Source organism: Schistocerca cancellata, chromosome 5 (assembly GCF_023864275.1).
Source record: "Schistocerca cancellata isolate TAMUIC-IGC-003103 chromosome 5, iqSchCanc2.1, whole genome shotgun sequence".
Classification (NCBI taxonomy): Eukaryota; Metazoa; Arthropoda; class Insecta; order Orthoptera; family Acrididae; genus Schistocerca; species Schistocerca cancellata.
In genome coordinates, this window is record NC_064630.1 from 213,328,498 (window position 1) to 213,345,413 (window position 16,916).

The 16,916-nt window shown below is 37.0% G+C and overlaps 1 protein-coding gene across 1 annotated transcript in view; it reads left to right on the forward strand.

Annotated features, from left to right (window-relative positions):
* LOC126188979 (uncharacterized) overlaps positions 1 to 16,916 on the forward strand; it is a 103,250-nt gene that overhangs the window by 60,267 nt on the left and 26,067 nt on the right. Inside the window, exon 2 of the mRNA XM_049930767.1 lies at positions 8,785 to 8,948. Within this exon, the coding sequence (XP_049786724.1) occupies positions 8,852 to 8,948 (97 nt within the window). The 5' untranslated portion in view covers positions 8,785 to 8,851. The remainder of the gene's footprint in view (positions 1 to 8,784; positions 8,949 to 16,916) is intronic.

Consider the following 16,916-nt stretch of genomic DNA (forward strand, 5'->3'; position numbering starts at 1 on the left):
ACACACATCATTGGTGCCGACAGGAGCGACCACCTGCAGATGGGTGCACCCTGTACCCTTCATGGCATCCGGAAGAACCCTTTCCACATCTGGAATGACTCCTCCCGGTATGCACACGGAGTGCACATTGGTTTTCTTCCCCTCTCTTGCTGCCATATCCCTAAGGGCCCCCATTACGCGCCTGACGTTGGAGCTCCCAACTACCAGTAAGCCCACCCTCTGCGACTGCCCGGATCTTACAGACTGAGAGGCAACCTCTGGAACAGGACAAGCAGCCATGTCAGGCCGAAGATCAATATCAGCCTGAGACAGAGCCTGAAACCGGTTCGTCAGACAAACTGGAGAGGCCTTCCGTTCAGCCCTCCGGAATGTCTTTGCCCCCTGCCACACCTTGAGACGACCTCCCACTCTACCACAGGTGAGGGACCAGCCTCAATGCGGGCAGTATCCCGGGCTACCACAGTCGTAGTCCGATCGGGGGATGCGTGGGACGAGCTGGCCGTCCCCGACAAACCCCCATCCGGACCCCCACAGTGATGCCCATTGGCAACAGCCTCAAGCTGTGTGACCGAAGCCAACACTGCCTGAAGCTGGGAGCGAAGGGATGCCAACTCAGCCTGCATCCGAACACAGCAGTTGCAGTCCCTATCCATGCTAAAAACTGTTGTGCAAAGAACGTCTGAACTAATCTACAGAGAGCGCAAACAAATCGACACAAAATTTAAATGGTTATTAAAATACAAGATTGCATAGTAAATGCAGTAATGCTGCTACTTGTGCACTGCTGACACACTGATCGGCGGCGGAAGGAGACTACGCGATTTTACACTATTCATGTACTAAAACGCGATGCTACAACTCTCAAATACTATAATACGCCCGAAATTTATGAATTAAACAATGCAAGTACCAAAAATACGCAAAGAAATTAAGAATTAAACTATGTAACAAATGAGTGAGCTAGGAGTATACGACTTGCTGCTGCAGCTGCTTATCCAACGGTGGCAGGGAGTGACAGGTGATTAAAACCTAAGGAAATTGCAGCAGGGTTAAGATTATCTAAAACAATCATTTACCAGATCATGCATGATCATTTGAACCTAAAAAATGTCAGTCAAAGATGAGTGCCCAGACTTCCCTCTGCAGTGCAGAAGGAGCAGCGTGTGACTTGTTGCATCAAGTTTTTACAGCTGTGCCTTGGCAACCAGAAAGAAGTAATGGAATCCATCATTACAGTGGATGGAACTATGGTTCCTTATTATGATTGTCTGTCCAAAGAGAATCTTTTGAATGGCATACAGCAGATGAAGCTCCACCAAGAAAGGTGAAGGTCACTCAGTCCATAAAGAAGGTCATGGTAACAATCTTTTGGGATTATAGAGGAATTCTCTTAGTTGATTTCAAGGAAAGGGATATCATTGTGAAGACACAATACTGTGATTCACTTTTGTAAAAATTACACAACTCTATCAAACTAAAGAGGTGAGGAAGGTTGTCACACGGTATTAGTCTTCTTCATGACAATGTGCCAGTGCACACAGCAGCAATTGTGAAGGCTATAGTAAAGGAAAGTTGCTTCCAGGAGATTGACCACCCATCGTGTAGTCCAGATCTAGCCCCAACTGCTACTATCTCTTCTCCAAACTGAAGAAAGGTCTTCAAGGAAGGAAATTTGATAATGGTGATGGGCATGATGATGATGATGATGATGATAATGAAGTGAAAGCTGCTGTGATGGGACATTTTGCCAATAAAGAATCAGATTACTTTTTGAAAGGCATAGAATTGTTAATTCGCAGATGTAAAAAGTGTATTGAAATAAAGGACGATTACACTGTTGTTTTATTCTTACAACTTTAAAATTGTAATCAAACTGGATACTTTTGGAACCTACCGCATACTTCTGAAGCCCATTTCAGTGTCGTCATGTGTGGTGTGGAATCTACACCTATACGACTGACGTCAATTAGCTTTGCATCTCCGAACAATACAACAAAGTGATTGTGAATTGAATTAATGATCTCAGGTGAGTGGATCAGTTTCTGTATTTCGGTCAAGGGAGCACCAGGCTTATCAAATGCTTTTACTTTTCCAGCTTTTGTTTCATTCATCTGAGAGGCAATTCTATGACTATGGCTCAGCGAGGATAATGAATTTTGTTATTTTTTTGCATTTTGGAATGCTAGGGCAGTAGATTGCTATGATTCTGAGAAGCTATGGCAGCTATCTGCAAATATTCATTAAGAACTCTGTATTCTCCATTCATTTTATTTTGCAATGGATGCCAATGTGAGCATTCTTAAATACAACTTTTTTAAGCTGTTATAATCAAAAGGGTAAGAGTTTTATCTCCTTTATAAAAATACTATGTTATTAATGACTGACTTAAATTTGCGGCCAGGTGCAGTATATTCCAATAAATTGATATATTTTTGCCACACACTAAAAAATGATTGGGCGCAAGAAGTACAATGGAAATTTTCACTTATCTGGTAATTCGTGGAGTCATCTGCAGTTCATGTGTTATGGAGCTTCCGCTTTTGTCTGGGATCCTTCAGAAATTTTGTATATATCATACTGAGTGTACATGTGTAACTCACAGGAAAGGAGGGGCACCTAAACAACCAACCTCTCTCTAATTTTTCATTTTGTACAGTTAAAATTATACTCTACAAGAAATCTTACAGTTTTTTGCTGGAGGATAATTAATGTAACATTAACATTCTCTGACATAGTTAGACATTACAGCACCTGAACATTAGTCATAAATATGCTTTACATTCCCCCCTAACTATAAGAATCGGAATGACATCAGTTGAATATTTATTTACTTTTTACATACTTCATCAGTGTGCTTTCTACTGCATTTCTGATGGCTGGCCAATTTCTTTTCTCCAGCAGTTTGAGACATATGGCCCACCCAAGCAGATCAGCTGCAGCTGCAGAAATGCATTCTTAACTCTATTAGTGTAACTAACACTTTGCAACATCAAAGGAAATTCTTAGTACTTTATATGCATGAGAACTTTGCAACATCACAGAAAATATGTAGTAAGTGCATGAGAAGAAGTTACAGTAACTTGCAAGCATGTTAACAGATGACAATGCTACAGCCAGAGCTCCCAGCATTAACCCACTAACCACAGTAACAATGAAACAGCTGATGTTTGTCACTAAGACTTGGCTCCCCTTGTTGCAATTGTGCACAGGGCACTTTGTTCTTATTGTTCCCCTTGCGCATCTATTAGCGGACATCTGATGGCATGATAAAAATAACTGAGTACATCCACTAATTTCCCTGTGAAGTACTGAATTATCCAGCTAAATTCACTTGACATTTTTCTTATAATTTTAATGAAATATTGCACAGAATTTTAAGATGTGATGCTGAATATGCAACTTCAATTTTTTTAAGTCTAAGAAATTTGCTCCATGCATAAACTCCTGTTCCGGTTCACTTAGACATCATTATGACAAAGAGAAATTTAAACCAACAGTGTCTCAATAAATAATGTGCTCATATTGTGCAACAAAGGCTGCTTTAACTGTCAGATCATATCTTTCTGGACAATCAGTACATGCTGCCGGTGTCCCCCCCCCCCCCCCCCCCCCCCCCCGATTGAACTGCAAACTATCTGAACAACATTCAGTAAGGATCTCTCTGTGTCGCAAGTATTTTTGCAACCTCTCTTAGGTATTTTCTTTGGGAATACCAAGCAAACTAAGATTCAAAGGGACTCTTAATGATACAGCATGGATTTGGGCTACGTTTGTCATTTGGCCATCAGTCAACATGAATAAATTTAAGTAGTGGTGATCAAAGTAAATATCATTTTTCAGCAGTAGGTATGGAGATGAAAAACTCATGAAATTGGAGAATCTCACAATTATAGATTTCTGCTTCAGTCTATATATTTTTTAACAGACAATTTTATTTATGTAATTTGTGCAGGTTTCTTTGTAGGTCTACTCCTACCATAATATTGGGGGTCCATACATGCTTCTTCCTTACAACAAAGAGCTTTGCATACACTCATTCTGTATCAAAGTAAAAAATTTGGATGTTTCTAATTCATGATGTTTTGGACAAGCTCCATTTGCAATTACTTCTTTTATTGCAGTTCTTTGTATTTTTGTTATAAGCTTATCATGTAAAGTGTGTTGTTTTGTATTTTCGGGTAAATTTTAATCGTGGTGGTAGTGTATATACTTTAAAGTGGCTTGTGTCATTTCCTTCAAGAGCAGTCATTACATGAACTTGCCATTACTATGGTGAAATTGTCTTGTTAGCAGCTTTCCACACTAGGTAACTTAAAAAGGTGACAGATTTGAATAACATCTAGTTCAGTATCTGTTGCAACACTTTTAGTTAGCTTAAGTTTTTCGTGACTCCTTTCATGGCAGTCAAAAGTCTGGTGATTTATTTACACTTTTGGTAGGCATGCTCTGCATACAGTGCATTATAGTCATTTCGTTTGATAAATCAAACAACAACAATAAATAATTTAACAGTTGCTAAGGTGAGACCAGCAGAAAGCACTGTAGATGGGTGACGTGCGGTCATTGCAGTACAAAGTTAACACCTGTGCAGTGGATTGCAGCCATCAGCAGGCAACAGTTGCATTGAGGAAGAATTCTGGAGAGTTCAGGGGTGGAAGCCAGCCAAGATATGTACTGTGAATGTATTTTTCAATTGAACTGTTATTAGCGACATGACAGAATGTGAAATAAATTGTGTGTGATATATACGTACCAGTAAACCCCTCATCTCAGATTCCTGAAAGAGTCAAACTCCAATATATTAAACAGCTTCAAACTTTTGATTACTTTACTAATTACATAAAGTGTTAAATATTTGACATTGAATATGTAAGTGAGAAGAAGTTTACAAAAGGTTTGAAATTATGTTTAAAGTTTTGTTGTAAGTTGCTACATGAAAACAGTGTGGCTAGTTTGCATGCCGTGTGTTACTTTGTCTCCAGATATATACATAGATTCTAACTGTAATACTTGTTGTACTGTGTTAAACTTTTAACATAAGATTATACCTATTAAAGAGTAGATTATGACAGAAATTTAAATTCTTAAATTTTGTCACTAATAATATTAAATATTGAAAGCCATTAGATAGGCAGCCTGCAATTGGGACAGTGTACCATGAACCATGAACTGGATTAGCTGTTTAGTAATGTAGTTGTTTTGCCTGAGTGTGGTATGAAAAATTACGTTAGGTGATCTTCAATTCCAGACTCTTGATTTACACTGCATTCCATTTGCCACTAGACCATTGGCAAATACAATAAAGCATAGCTTAATATGAAAAGAATACTTTCTGTACAAGCTTACGGGGACTGTTGTTTCATTTTGTGCAGATTGCCAAGTTTAGAATTCAGAGAGTGGTAAATTTATCATCACACTGGCTGTTTGTTTGATCTTAGTGTCTAAGGCAACCACCCTGTATACATTGCATAATTTAATGATAAGACAGACAGATTAATAACATAATGCAGAGTGTAAATGGATTATATACAACATATGTGATGAAGTAGCTTTCTGGCAGATTAAAAGTGTGTGCCTGACTGGGTTTCAAACCCTGGATAGCTGTCAGCAAGAGACAAGCCTTGGAGTTTGAGTCCCGGTTTAACACATACACTATGTGATCAAAAGTATGACTGACAAGTTCATGGTGCCCTCCACCTGTAATGCTGGAATTCAATATGATGTTGCCCACCCTTAGCCTTGATGACAGCTTCCACTCTCGCAGGCAAATGTTCAATCAGGTGCTGGAAGGTTTCTTGGGGAATGGCAGCCCATTCTGCACAGAGTGCTGCACTGAGGAGAGGTATCGATGTTGGTCGGTGAGGCCTTGCATGAAGTTGATGCCTCTTAACTAGCTCACAACAGATGTTATTATTTGACAGCCAGGACTGTACTTCACTTTTAGTGGACCAGAGAAAGGTGATTTCTACTCCTGCTTCTTGTAATGTGGAGCACTCAACACTTATGAATGTATTTCAAGGAGGTACTCCTGTAAGTTTGATCTCTATATATTTTTTTTGAAATTTCTGATTGCTAGTCAATTATAATAAACAAAACTTCAGTTATACATTGACTGGCACTTTTGTTTGACAATACTCTTCACACTCAGTCATTTTGCTACCATTTACTCATTATGCAATGTGCATAAGTCAAAAACTTTGTCTAAACATGTCACTGGTTGCTTTAATGCTGATCCTTCATTATTCTATAAAAATCTAATGTTATATGCCCTTTTTACATCTAGGTCCTCTTGTTCACACATGACAGCTCATTTATTGTGTCTTCTCTTAAAATCAAATCCCAAAGACAGAATAGTTTTTTGGGAATATTCTTGCTAGTTCTGAGAGACTAAAGGTGTGAAGTTTTTGGAAAGTTTTAATTTCCTTGTATTCTCCATAATATCACAAAAATTGCAGCCTAATAACACATTTATCCATATCATTAATTGAATATTTATTGTGAGCACTTTGCTTCTGGGGTAAATACATGAATCACTTATTCTTGGGATTGTCTCACTCCTGCTGTAATATACATGCCATTGACTTACTCAGCTGTAATACAGGAAGTCCATAAATAATCTTTACCAGTTAACACTTTAACAGTTTTAAAACTATACTAGATATTATAATAATAGTTTTCAACATGTGATAAGTTATAAATTATTGTTTCCTCGATCATACATATCAATGTTTAAAACTATACTAGATATTATAACAACAGTTTTCAACATGTGATAAGTTATAAATTATTGTTTCCTCTATCATACACGTCAATGTGTGCACCCTTAGTGGTACAGACAATGTCTAGTCAGAACGCTGTTTCTCTCCATGTACAATTCAAGATCTCCACGGTGGTATGTTCTCTAACCTTCGATCAGCACACCAGATCCGCTACAAAACCCCATAGGAAAAAGTCTACTGGTGTGAGGTCAGTGGATCATGGTGACCATCTCATCCAATCCACCTATCTGGAAACTTTTCATCTAGAAATTGATGGACGTTTTAGGGACAGTGGGGTGGAGCTCCATACTGCTGCAATATGACATCAGGTTGCAGGTGCTCCAATTGTGGACCAGCAAACTCCTGTAACACGTCCAGATAAACACCACTGCTGACGGCAGACTTGAGAAAAAAGGAAGACCAATGATGCACTGTGTCTTTCCATTTTACTTGTTTCATATGAGGATGCTGTGAATCCCATAATACGAACATTACAATGATTCATTTGCCAGATGCATGAAATGTGGCCTCATCAGAGAAACAGATCTTTTCCAAAAAGTCATTGTTTGGGTCAGTCACGCCTAGCATTTCCCCTGCAAGCTGTTCATGCTGAGATTTTGCTGTAGGCTTTAATACCTAAAGCAGCTGCACCGTGTAGGGATATAGCCGTAAGCTCTTGTACAAGCCATTGTCCGCTGTTGATTGTCTCATTTCCAACTTTCTGGCTGCTGTACACACTGGTTGGGTTTGAGTTCTTGCGTATGCCTGCCATACCTTGTCCATGGTGTCAAGTGTAACAGTTGGCTGACCTGCCCTTTTTTATGGAGAACACTACCTGTTTCTGTAAATAACATGTACCAAGCCCGTAGCTGCATTCCATAACATGTTCAAAAGTTTTGTTGGACTTGGGTGTTTCATGTCATATGTCATCTGTATGAATAAGGCTGCGCACTGAGCTTTGTTCTGTGGCGTCCACATTTTATCAGGTTTTCCATCAAAATTGCATCACCTGGAACCTAAAAAAAAAAAAAAAAAAAAAAAAAAAAAAAAAAAAAAAAAAAAAAAAAAAAAAAAAAAAACCTCGATGAGTTATCTTACCACATGTTGGAAACCATTTGTTAATATCTGGTATAGTTTTAAAGTTATTAAAGTCTTAAGTTGTAAATATGTTTTATGGACACCTTGTATTTTGCTTGCACATTCTGTCTCTTTCTATGTCAGCATTATCTCTCCTTTTTCTTTCTCATCGTCACTAAAGTTGATACGTTAACAGCAAGCCATTGCTCCAACCAATGAAGGACATTTTCCACTATCACTTTTCTGCTTTCATTGAACTGGGATGTGGCCATACCCACTCAAACACTTTATCCCTGCTGGAGTTCAGCACATGGATCATCGAGTTATCTGATTGACTTCTTACATTGGATGCTCATATGTTTTGCACTGAAGCACCTGTTGACCTGTAGAGGTATAGCAGACTCTGAAACATTGATAATCTCTTTAATTGAGCTGAAACTTTGTGATTTCCCAATGTAAGCAACAAACTGAATATATTTTAACCACAACATGTCTCATACACAGCACTTTATATCTATTTGTTAGTTTGGGGCATCTCTCTGAGCATATGTCATTTGTTATATAGAAAAAAAATACCTGTAACTTACCCATCATGCACAAAAGGCCACTATCTAACACATAGATAGACCCATTGAAATTTGCCTTTGAGTCACACTACAAACCGTAACAAAGATTTAGGGTACACATGGTGTACTTCACAGGTCAATATATGGTCGTTCACTCAGTTTCACCATCTTTGCTCTGCTACATGATGTACACGTATAAGACTGTTTTACATCCTGTTTCATATGGAGCATGTTATATAGCATGTTGATATCTGCTATTTGCCTCACAAACAGTGTAAATTGTTGCTTGATATATCCTCTTTACTGTTCACAACTCTGTTATGTAATTTTCATAACCTGAAACTCACAAAGTGATCCCACATGATGGTGTGCTTTGTTTACAGATGGACTAAATAATATTTTTGCAAAAGAAAAAAAATTCTTCCTTCTGATCCCACTAGAATATATGAGATGACTGCTAATACTGTGCCACTATCAAATGCCGAGAAGGAAGTGAGAAAAATACTGGATGAAGCTATTAGTGCCTGTGTCACTGCTTCCACTCCAGGTAAATGCAAACATGCAAAACAATTAACAATGCATGATGTGCAACAGAATAGTGCAGACAATGAATAACTCAAGTTTAACAGTCTGATAAAATTATTATGTATGTTGTATTAAATTTCTCATTGAGAAAGTTCTCCCATCTTGTTATATTATGATTATACCATTATTTGCCATCTCCTGTCCTTCAACTTTGACAGACTAGCTCTGTTATAGTAAGCAGAAATATAGCAGTAGATATGATCCTTTAGACAGGCCATGATGACACAGATGGGAGATACAATTTCAGATTAGAGTATTGCACACAATTTTAATCTGTCAGTGGGATTCACTGTCTGTAGCAGCAATTTAAAGGAGATTACACATCAGTGCAACAATTAAACACCCAAATGTACTCAACACGTCATTACTCATTACAGAAATGAACTGTTCATTTTCCAAAAGGGACTGAGAGATTTGTAGTTGGCGGATAATGCCACTCAGTTATGAAGCAAGCAACTGAATTTCATAATAGTTTACAGATCATTACATAGGTTAAAAGAAAGTAGTGCCCTTCCATAAAAGAAATTGGTTACAACATGCTCATGAAGACGGTTGTTGTCAAAGATTAATTTCAAATCACAGTGAGCAGAGAGACTGAAAGAAAGTCATGATGCTTATCTGAAATGTAATCAAATATAAAAACTAAACTCAGCCCCTTAACCCAGTTAGATCATATTTGAATGCCCCATTGATAGCTGTGAAGTCAATATAAGCTAGTATGATTTTCACATATCAGCTAACAATTGTTGAGTTAGGAAGACCTCAAAACAGTCTTCTAAATATAGGGAAACACCACACTTTTTACACTGCCATGCACTTTCACTTCTTTTTCCTCTTGAGTTTCTCACAGTACACCTTTTTGAGACACTTTTCTTCTCTGGTGAGGATACATACTCAGGTAGCTGTGCACACTCTAGCTGTTGCTGTGCAATGTCGGTCCTGAAGTTGGTGTAGCAGGCTTTTTTTTTCATTCCACTGATCCTGTGATATGTGATTTACAATACATTTAAGAGCCATCAATTGGCTAAAAATTGAACTTCATAGAGCTCATCATATGATTTAAATACCATTGCAACTTCATGCAACTGCAGCTCATCATTTGTTTGATACAACTGGGCTAAGAAGCCAAGTTCGTGACTTACTCCACCCTTGGCATAAAACTGTAATACTCACTACACTTTTTTTCTAAAATACAGATCTTTGCATTAATTATGGAAGATTGAAAACATCACAGGACAGCCAAAAATGACTGTCACACATTTTTGTTAAAAACTTAAGAACCAATTTCTAGTGCCCATTTCTCCAGCCTTTTGTTATCTGCGGTGGGCAAGTTGCCTACAAATAAAGAACAGTTGACAGGATAGCTTACTATGGACATAATGCCACTTGTAACTATTAAAAATTCAGCCTTTGGGGATATCAATTTCTTGTACAAAATTATCTGATAGGGCATCTCTGACTCTCTATCTAAACTAGTATGAGGAGGGGATGGACCAAAAAATTAGATACATGTTCCTGGAGGTGCCAAGGTTTAGATTATCAATAGCTGAGCTATATATCCTGAACACATACAGAAAGTGACTAATGAGCTGGGTACTAAACAAAGATATGGTGGTGGTTGATTGTCTGCTCCAAGGTATTTCCCACACAGTTTATGCGAAGACAACAATGTGATAGATACTTATGCATTTCCAGCCCTTTCTAGGTTTACGAAGGGGAGTTAAAATAGAGTCCTTCCATGAGTCAGGAAATTGTCCAGTTTCCATGTTAATTTCCAAAATTCAAGGACAATTTCATGAGCAGTTTAAGTGAGGTGGCACAACATGCTGTAATGGATTTTCTCATGATCAGAAGTAGTGTTGTATGCTGCAGACAATGCTGAATCCAGCTCCCACATTAAGAAGGGACAGATGTAAACATAATTATTTGTGGAATTAATATGCCAGCTACCCCTCTAAGGGAACATTCTATAACAACAGAAAGGTTTACTTTGGTTGTCAGGGATAGTTATTTGAGCAAAGTGCTCTGCCATTGTCTGTGCAGTGTTGCTCTTGATGGTCAAGAGACATCCATTTCTCATTATAGCATTAATACAACACCACCCACCTCACCCTAAAATCCTTGTAATGGCTTCCTGCACAGTGGTTGGTTTAGTGGAATGCTTGATGTAGTTCATGAACAGTTGCTTCAGTGTCTTTTTGCTCTCCAAAATTGTATGATGACTTTATGTCCTTGCTACCTGAAAGGCTGTAAGATTTTCATGATATGGCCTGCACTTGTTCTTGTGCAGCACAATTCTGCTTTTGTGTCTTCTGTAGTGTATGAAAGTACACAAACTGTAAGTTAATCTTTTGGACAATAATACTTTTGTTGCTTCTCTTGTGAATTTTGATAGAGACCTTAGCGTTTCTAAAGCTACTGTTTGCCCAAGTTGTTGCAGGGTAATTACTGATGTGTGATGGTCATGGTTTTATTTTCTGGCATAAGTTACAATCTGGTAACACTTCACAGATTCTGAGCACCATATTATAAAAATACATCACCATGTGATTTGTTACTACTGTAGGTGATTTAAAAATGAAGAAATGTTGTTTTCTGACCAACTGTTGTCATCACCAATATTTCTCATATTTAAAAAAAAAAAAAAAAAAAAAAAAAAGAGTGAAAAGCATGAATGTAACACTAGGACCAAAAAACTAGTCTTTACAAAGACTTTAAGGTGCTGACGTTAGTACAAAAAGGCATCTGAGACATGGGTACATATGTATTCAATAACGTGCCAGAGCATATTATACCCTTGTAGATACTGTATTGGAGCTTAAGGCTGAATAAAAAAAACTATATAAAACAAGCAACTCCTTATACTCCATTGAAGAATATATTCATAGAAACTCTTAAAATTAATGCAACCGTTGTTTTATAATTAACATTCGCACTGTAGTACACTAGTTTTTAGTAATGTTAAGGCATTTAGTTTTATTGAATAAATAAAATGTACACCACTGAATTCTTTCCACATCCCAGAGAGCTCTCCACGGGATCTATGTTTTATGATGAATGTAATGTCAGGCTACTTCTTTGCATCAAAGTGCACATTACTTAGCTGTGTATACCATGTCTAATAATGCATCACACACTATGATTTACATAGTTTAAAAATATCACTGTTCTCATCCATCCTTATATACAGAATTCCACAATGCAACAAGCAACAGTTTTTGCAGCTTTTATTCTCCAGTGCACAACTCCATTTCACCAATCATAATCCTTCATATGTGTTTGCTGCCTTCTGATATTGATTAATTTTCTCGTTATGTTTCCTGTTCATTCTTATGTAGCAAATTAAATACCTCACACCATTGTGCCTCTTTTGCATTGTGTTCTTCAAAGTCCATTGGCACCCATGACACTGCATCAGAAAAAAACTGCATCAGATACTATGTTTTCTTTACCTAGCTAATATGTGATTTCAAATTTTAACTATTGTGACATCAGCACCCAACTTGTTAAGTGATCGTGCCTTACTCTTACTCATTAACAGCAGTGATGTTGTCTTGTGGTGTATGATGACTATGTTATTTATTCTCCAGAATAGAAGCAAATCTACACCACCTTATACAGATCGACCATTTTTCCTTCTTTTCACTTTGTCAAGGCAATGCTTCTAAGCATTATATTCTTTAGATGTGGTTCATACCTTCCCTCTAATTTCAGACATAGCTGTATGACTATGCAGCATTTGAAAATTTGATGAAAGACCTAGATGTACTAGAATCTCAAGATTTTCTACTCCTTTCCAGTATCTTTAATAATTTCCCTGGAATTTTTTGTCCATTGGTATGGACATTGGAGGCCATTTCCTCAATTTTTCCACATCATTATCACAAAAATAATTGACCACCTAACTTATGAGAGTGAATTCCCTCCATGGTAATTATGTATCCCAGGAACTTAACTTCCATTCCAATTCAGTTTTTTTTTCCGCAGATACTATTCTCATGTTTCTTATGATACATCATGATTTTGCTTGCCAATTTCTTTGTCAGCTCTTGGTCTAAATTTCTGGTAAACATTGTATTGTATTGTATATTTATTGGTCCTGTGAATCATACACTGTACAGGGGTACGTAATGATATAGGACAAGTCAAATAATTTGCAATAAAGTTTAACAGAAAAAGCTGTTGTATGGTTTTCAGTATATAGTAATATAACTCTAACATATGGGAATAACATTTCACAAATAAATTTTACACACACACATTTCATACTTTTGGCCTTTATTATACAGACATACATATATGTAATAGACCACATATAATACACAGATAAATCTAATGTACACATTTCTTATTTTGGCCTTAATTGTATAAACTATTTAAATTTTTCACATATTTACATTGTAGATAAAAATTCATCAACACTATAGTAACAATTCTGTAGCAAGTAGTCACTCACTGCAGTTTTGAATTTATGCATGCCAGTTATTGCCTTAATTTCTTTAGGTAGTTTGTTATACAGTTTTTTTCCTGCTTGCAAGGGTCCTTTTTGTTTTAGTGTTGTATGTGAAAACTGCATATGTAAATCTTGATTATTTCTTGTGTTGTATGAATGGATATTTTGGTTTTTTGGAGCAATCTTGTTATTTTCATCTACGATTTTCCTTACAAACATTATTGTTTCTAGGATAAATAGGCATGGTAATGGAAGAATATGAAGCTTTTTAAATGAGGGTTTGCATGAAGATCGAGGTGCTAAGCCTTCCATGGCTCTTATAATTCTTTTTTGTGCAATAAAACAGCTTTTGCTGGGTGGTGAATTTCCCCAGCAAATTAAACCATATCTTAGTAATGATTTTGGGCATAGTACACATTTTATATGGCTTGCATAGATGTGCATTCAGTAAGAATTTTTATACTATAACAAATGGTATTTAATTTACTACATAGGTGTTGTGTGTGTTTCTGCCATCTTAGGTCATCTTGGATCCAAACTCCCAAAAATTTGGTGCTATTTACAATTTCAAGTCTTTTGCCTAACAGTTCTATGGTTGCAGTCAAAGGCTGTTTATTCTTCACTGTGTGTAGATGCATAGTGTTTGTTTTATGTGTGTTTATTATTAAGTTGTTCATTGCGAACCATTTTGATACATGTGTAGTGCTCTTTTTTATTTCATTTTGGAGCTCTTTTTGGGTCTTTCCTTTGATAAGTATATTTGTATCATCGGCATATTTAATGTACTTATAGTTAGGGCTGGATGGTTCCAGGTCATTTACAAACAGCAAGAACAGGATGGGTCCCAGTACGGAACCCTGCGGCACACCGTATTTAACACACTGTTTTTCTGACTGATAGGAAGTTAAATTTTTTCTTCTTTGTACAAGACTTCAACTATTTGGTGTCTGTTTTGTAGATACGACTTTACCCATTCATGGGCTGGGCCTCTGAACCAACATTTTCTAGCTTTCTAAGCAAAAGACCATGGTTAATGATGTCAAATGCTTTTGAAAGATCTAGGAATATTGCTGCTATTTGTTCTTTTTTATCTAATGCATTTAAAGCTTCATTTAAGAAATCGATAATAGCTGTCTCAGTGGATTTACATTTTCGGAAACCATGCTGTGTAGCTGAGAAACGTTTATTTTTTTCAATGAAATCTGCGAGTCTTTTATAAAAAATTTTTTTCAATTATTTTAGAAAAAAAAACAGATAGTAGAGAGACTGGCCTATAATTTGTTATATCTGTTTTTTCACCCTTTTTGAACAATGGCTTCACTTTAGCTATTTTTAGCCTTTCTGGGAAGATTCCCCGAGAAAGTGAACTATTGCATATGTCTGCCATGGGCTTAACTACTAAGGGTGCACATTTTTTAATGATATGGTCTGGTATGTTGTCAGTACCAGAGGGAAATTTTGATTTTAGCTCCCCTATTGTTTTTAGCATGTCCTGTTCATCTGTTGGGTGTAGGAAGAGAGACTTGTTACTAGGGACAGTTTTAATCTGATTTGCAGTGACAGCATTTTGAAAGTTTTGCTTCACCAGAATCTCAGCTGCCTCAGAGAAATATGAGTTAAAATTATTTGCTATCTGCTGGGGATCAGATATTACAGAAGTGTTTTCATTCAGTTTGATATTATTGTATTCTCTCTGTTTTACTCCTGTTTCATGCCTTACAATCTCCCATATGGCTTTCATTTTATTTTGTGCATTTGCTATGAAGGAACTATTTGCCATTTTTTTTGCTTCTTTTATGACTTTAGTTAAAATCTTTTTGTAATTCTTAAAATAGGAATCAAATTCTGGGGATGTGGTGTGCTGTCTAGATATTTCATGAAGTAGTCTCTTTTTCTTCACAGATATTTGTATCCTTGTTGTGAGCCATTTTATTTTCAGATCCTTTTTTGTGACTGTCTTTTTATGGAGTGGAAAGCAAAGTTCAAAATAATAGGTAAAACTATTTAGGAATTTATTGAACTTATCATTTGTACTTTCACATTCATAGATGTCTTCCCAAGTTTCTTTACGCAGATAGTTAAGGAAATGTTGTATATTCTTGTCATTATACTTCCTAGATGTAGTAGATAGACATTCAGTTGAACTAAGCGGTTTTCCTAATCTTATACTAATTTCTTGGGCTGTGTGGTCCCCAAAGCCTGTATTGTGGGTTTGTGTTGTATGCTTCAAGGGCATTGACTCTGATGCATTTAGGCCAAGCAGTAGAACTCAGTATTGATATCAAACTCTTCAATATATAAATGTGATATGTGGATAGGATCACATTGTAAGGTCCAAGCCACTAAATACTTGAGTACCATTAGATTTCAAAGCAATTCTCTACTGCAAAAGAAGGCAATAAGAATGATTACATCGAGCAACAGCCAGGAACACTGCAGACTGTTCAAATGGCTCTGAGCACTATGCGACTTACCTTCTGAGGTCATCAGTCGCCTAGAATTTAGAACTAATTAAACCTAACTAACCTAAGGACATCACACACATCCATGCCCGAGGCAGGATTCGAACCTGCCACCATAGCGGTCGCTCGGCTCCAGACTGTAGTGCCTAGAACCGCACGGCCACTCCAGCCGGCTTCAGACTGTTATTCAGAACATTGGGAATAATGACTGTTTATAGCCACTATGTATTATTATGCCTCATCCACACAAGGGAAAACCTAGACACCTACAGCAAGAGGCATAACGTCCATAAACATAATACCCGCAGGAAAGAAGACATAAATCTACCAACCTGCCGACTGTCCAAAACAAGAGACAGTGTTCCGGTGATCGCTGTGAGGATGTTCAACAAACTATCTGTTGAATTGCAGACCCTTCCACTGGACAACTTCAAGAAACAAATTGCTGAAATCCTAAAACAATGCCCATTATACTCGGTCCAAGAATTCTTTGACTGTGAAGAAAACGAATGGACACAGTGAACATGACATAGTCTATATACATTACCTGTATAAAATTTAGATATTATTCTGTAATTCATTATATTGTAAATCACTTGATTGTAACTTTGATGCAGTCTGTTCAGCCATGGCTGGTGAATGATGAAGAGCTGGTAATAAATGGTATTACACTTAGGCTTTCCTTGTTTCTAATACCAAGTGCATTTTGCCATTATCTTTTGTTCACCCTCTGTGTGATCTTTAGATCCAACATGCATTGCGACTCTCACTGCACTGTCACTCTTTTCATGCATGGTATAGTGTAATAAGTCATAAAAAGCAAGGTGTGGTCTCATTGTTTCATCAACATCCCAATTAACAAATTTTTCATTTTTTTTTAATTACTGCACAGCTCTGTTAACTTTTCTGTTCATTTCTGGAATCCTAAGAAATTACAAATGTTGAAAAGGTTGTACCTGTTAAATGATTCTTACCACATAGCAAAACAATTATACAGGTAAGATAAAACAGGAGT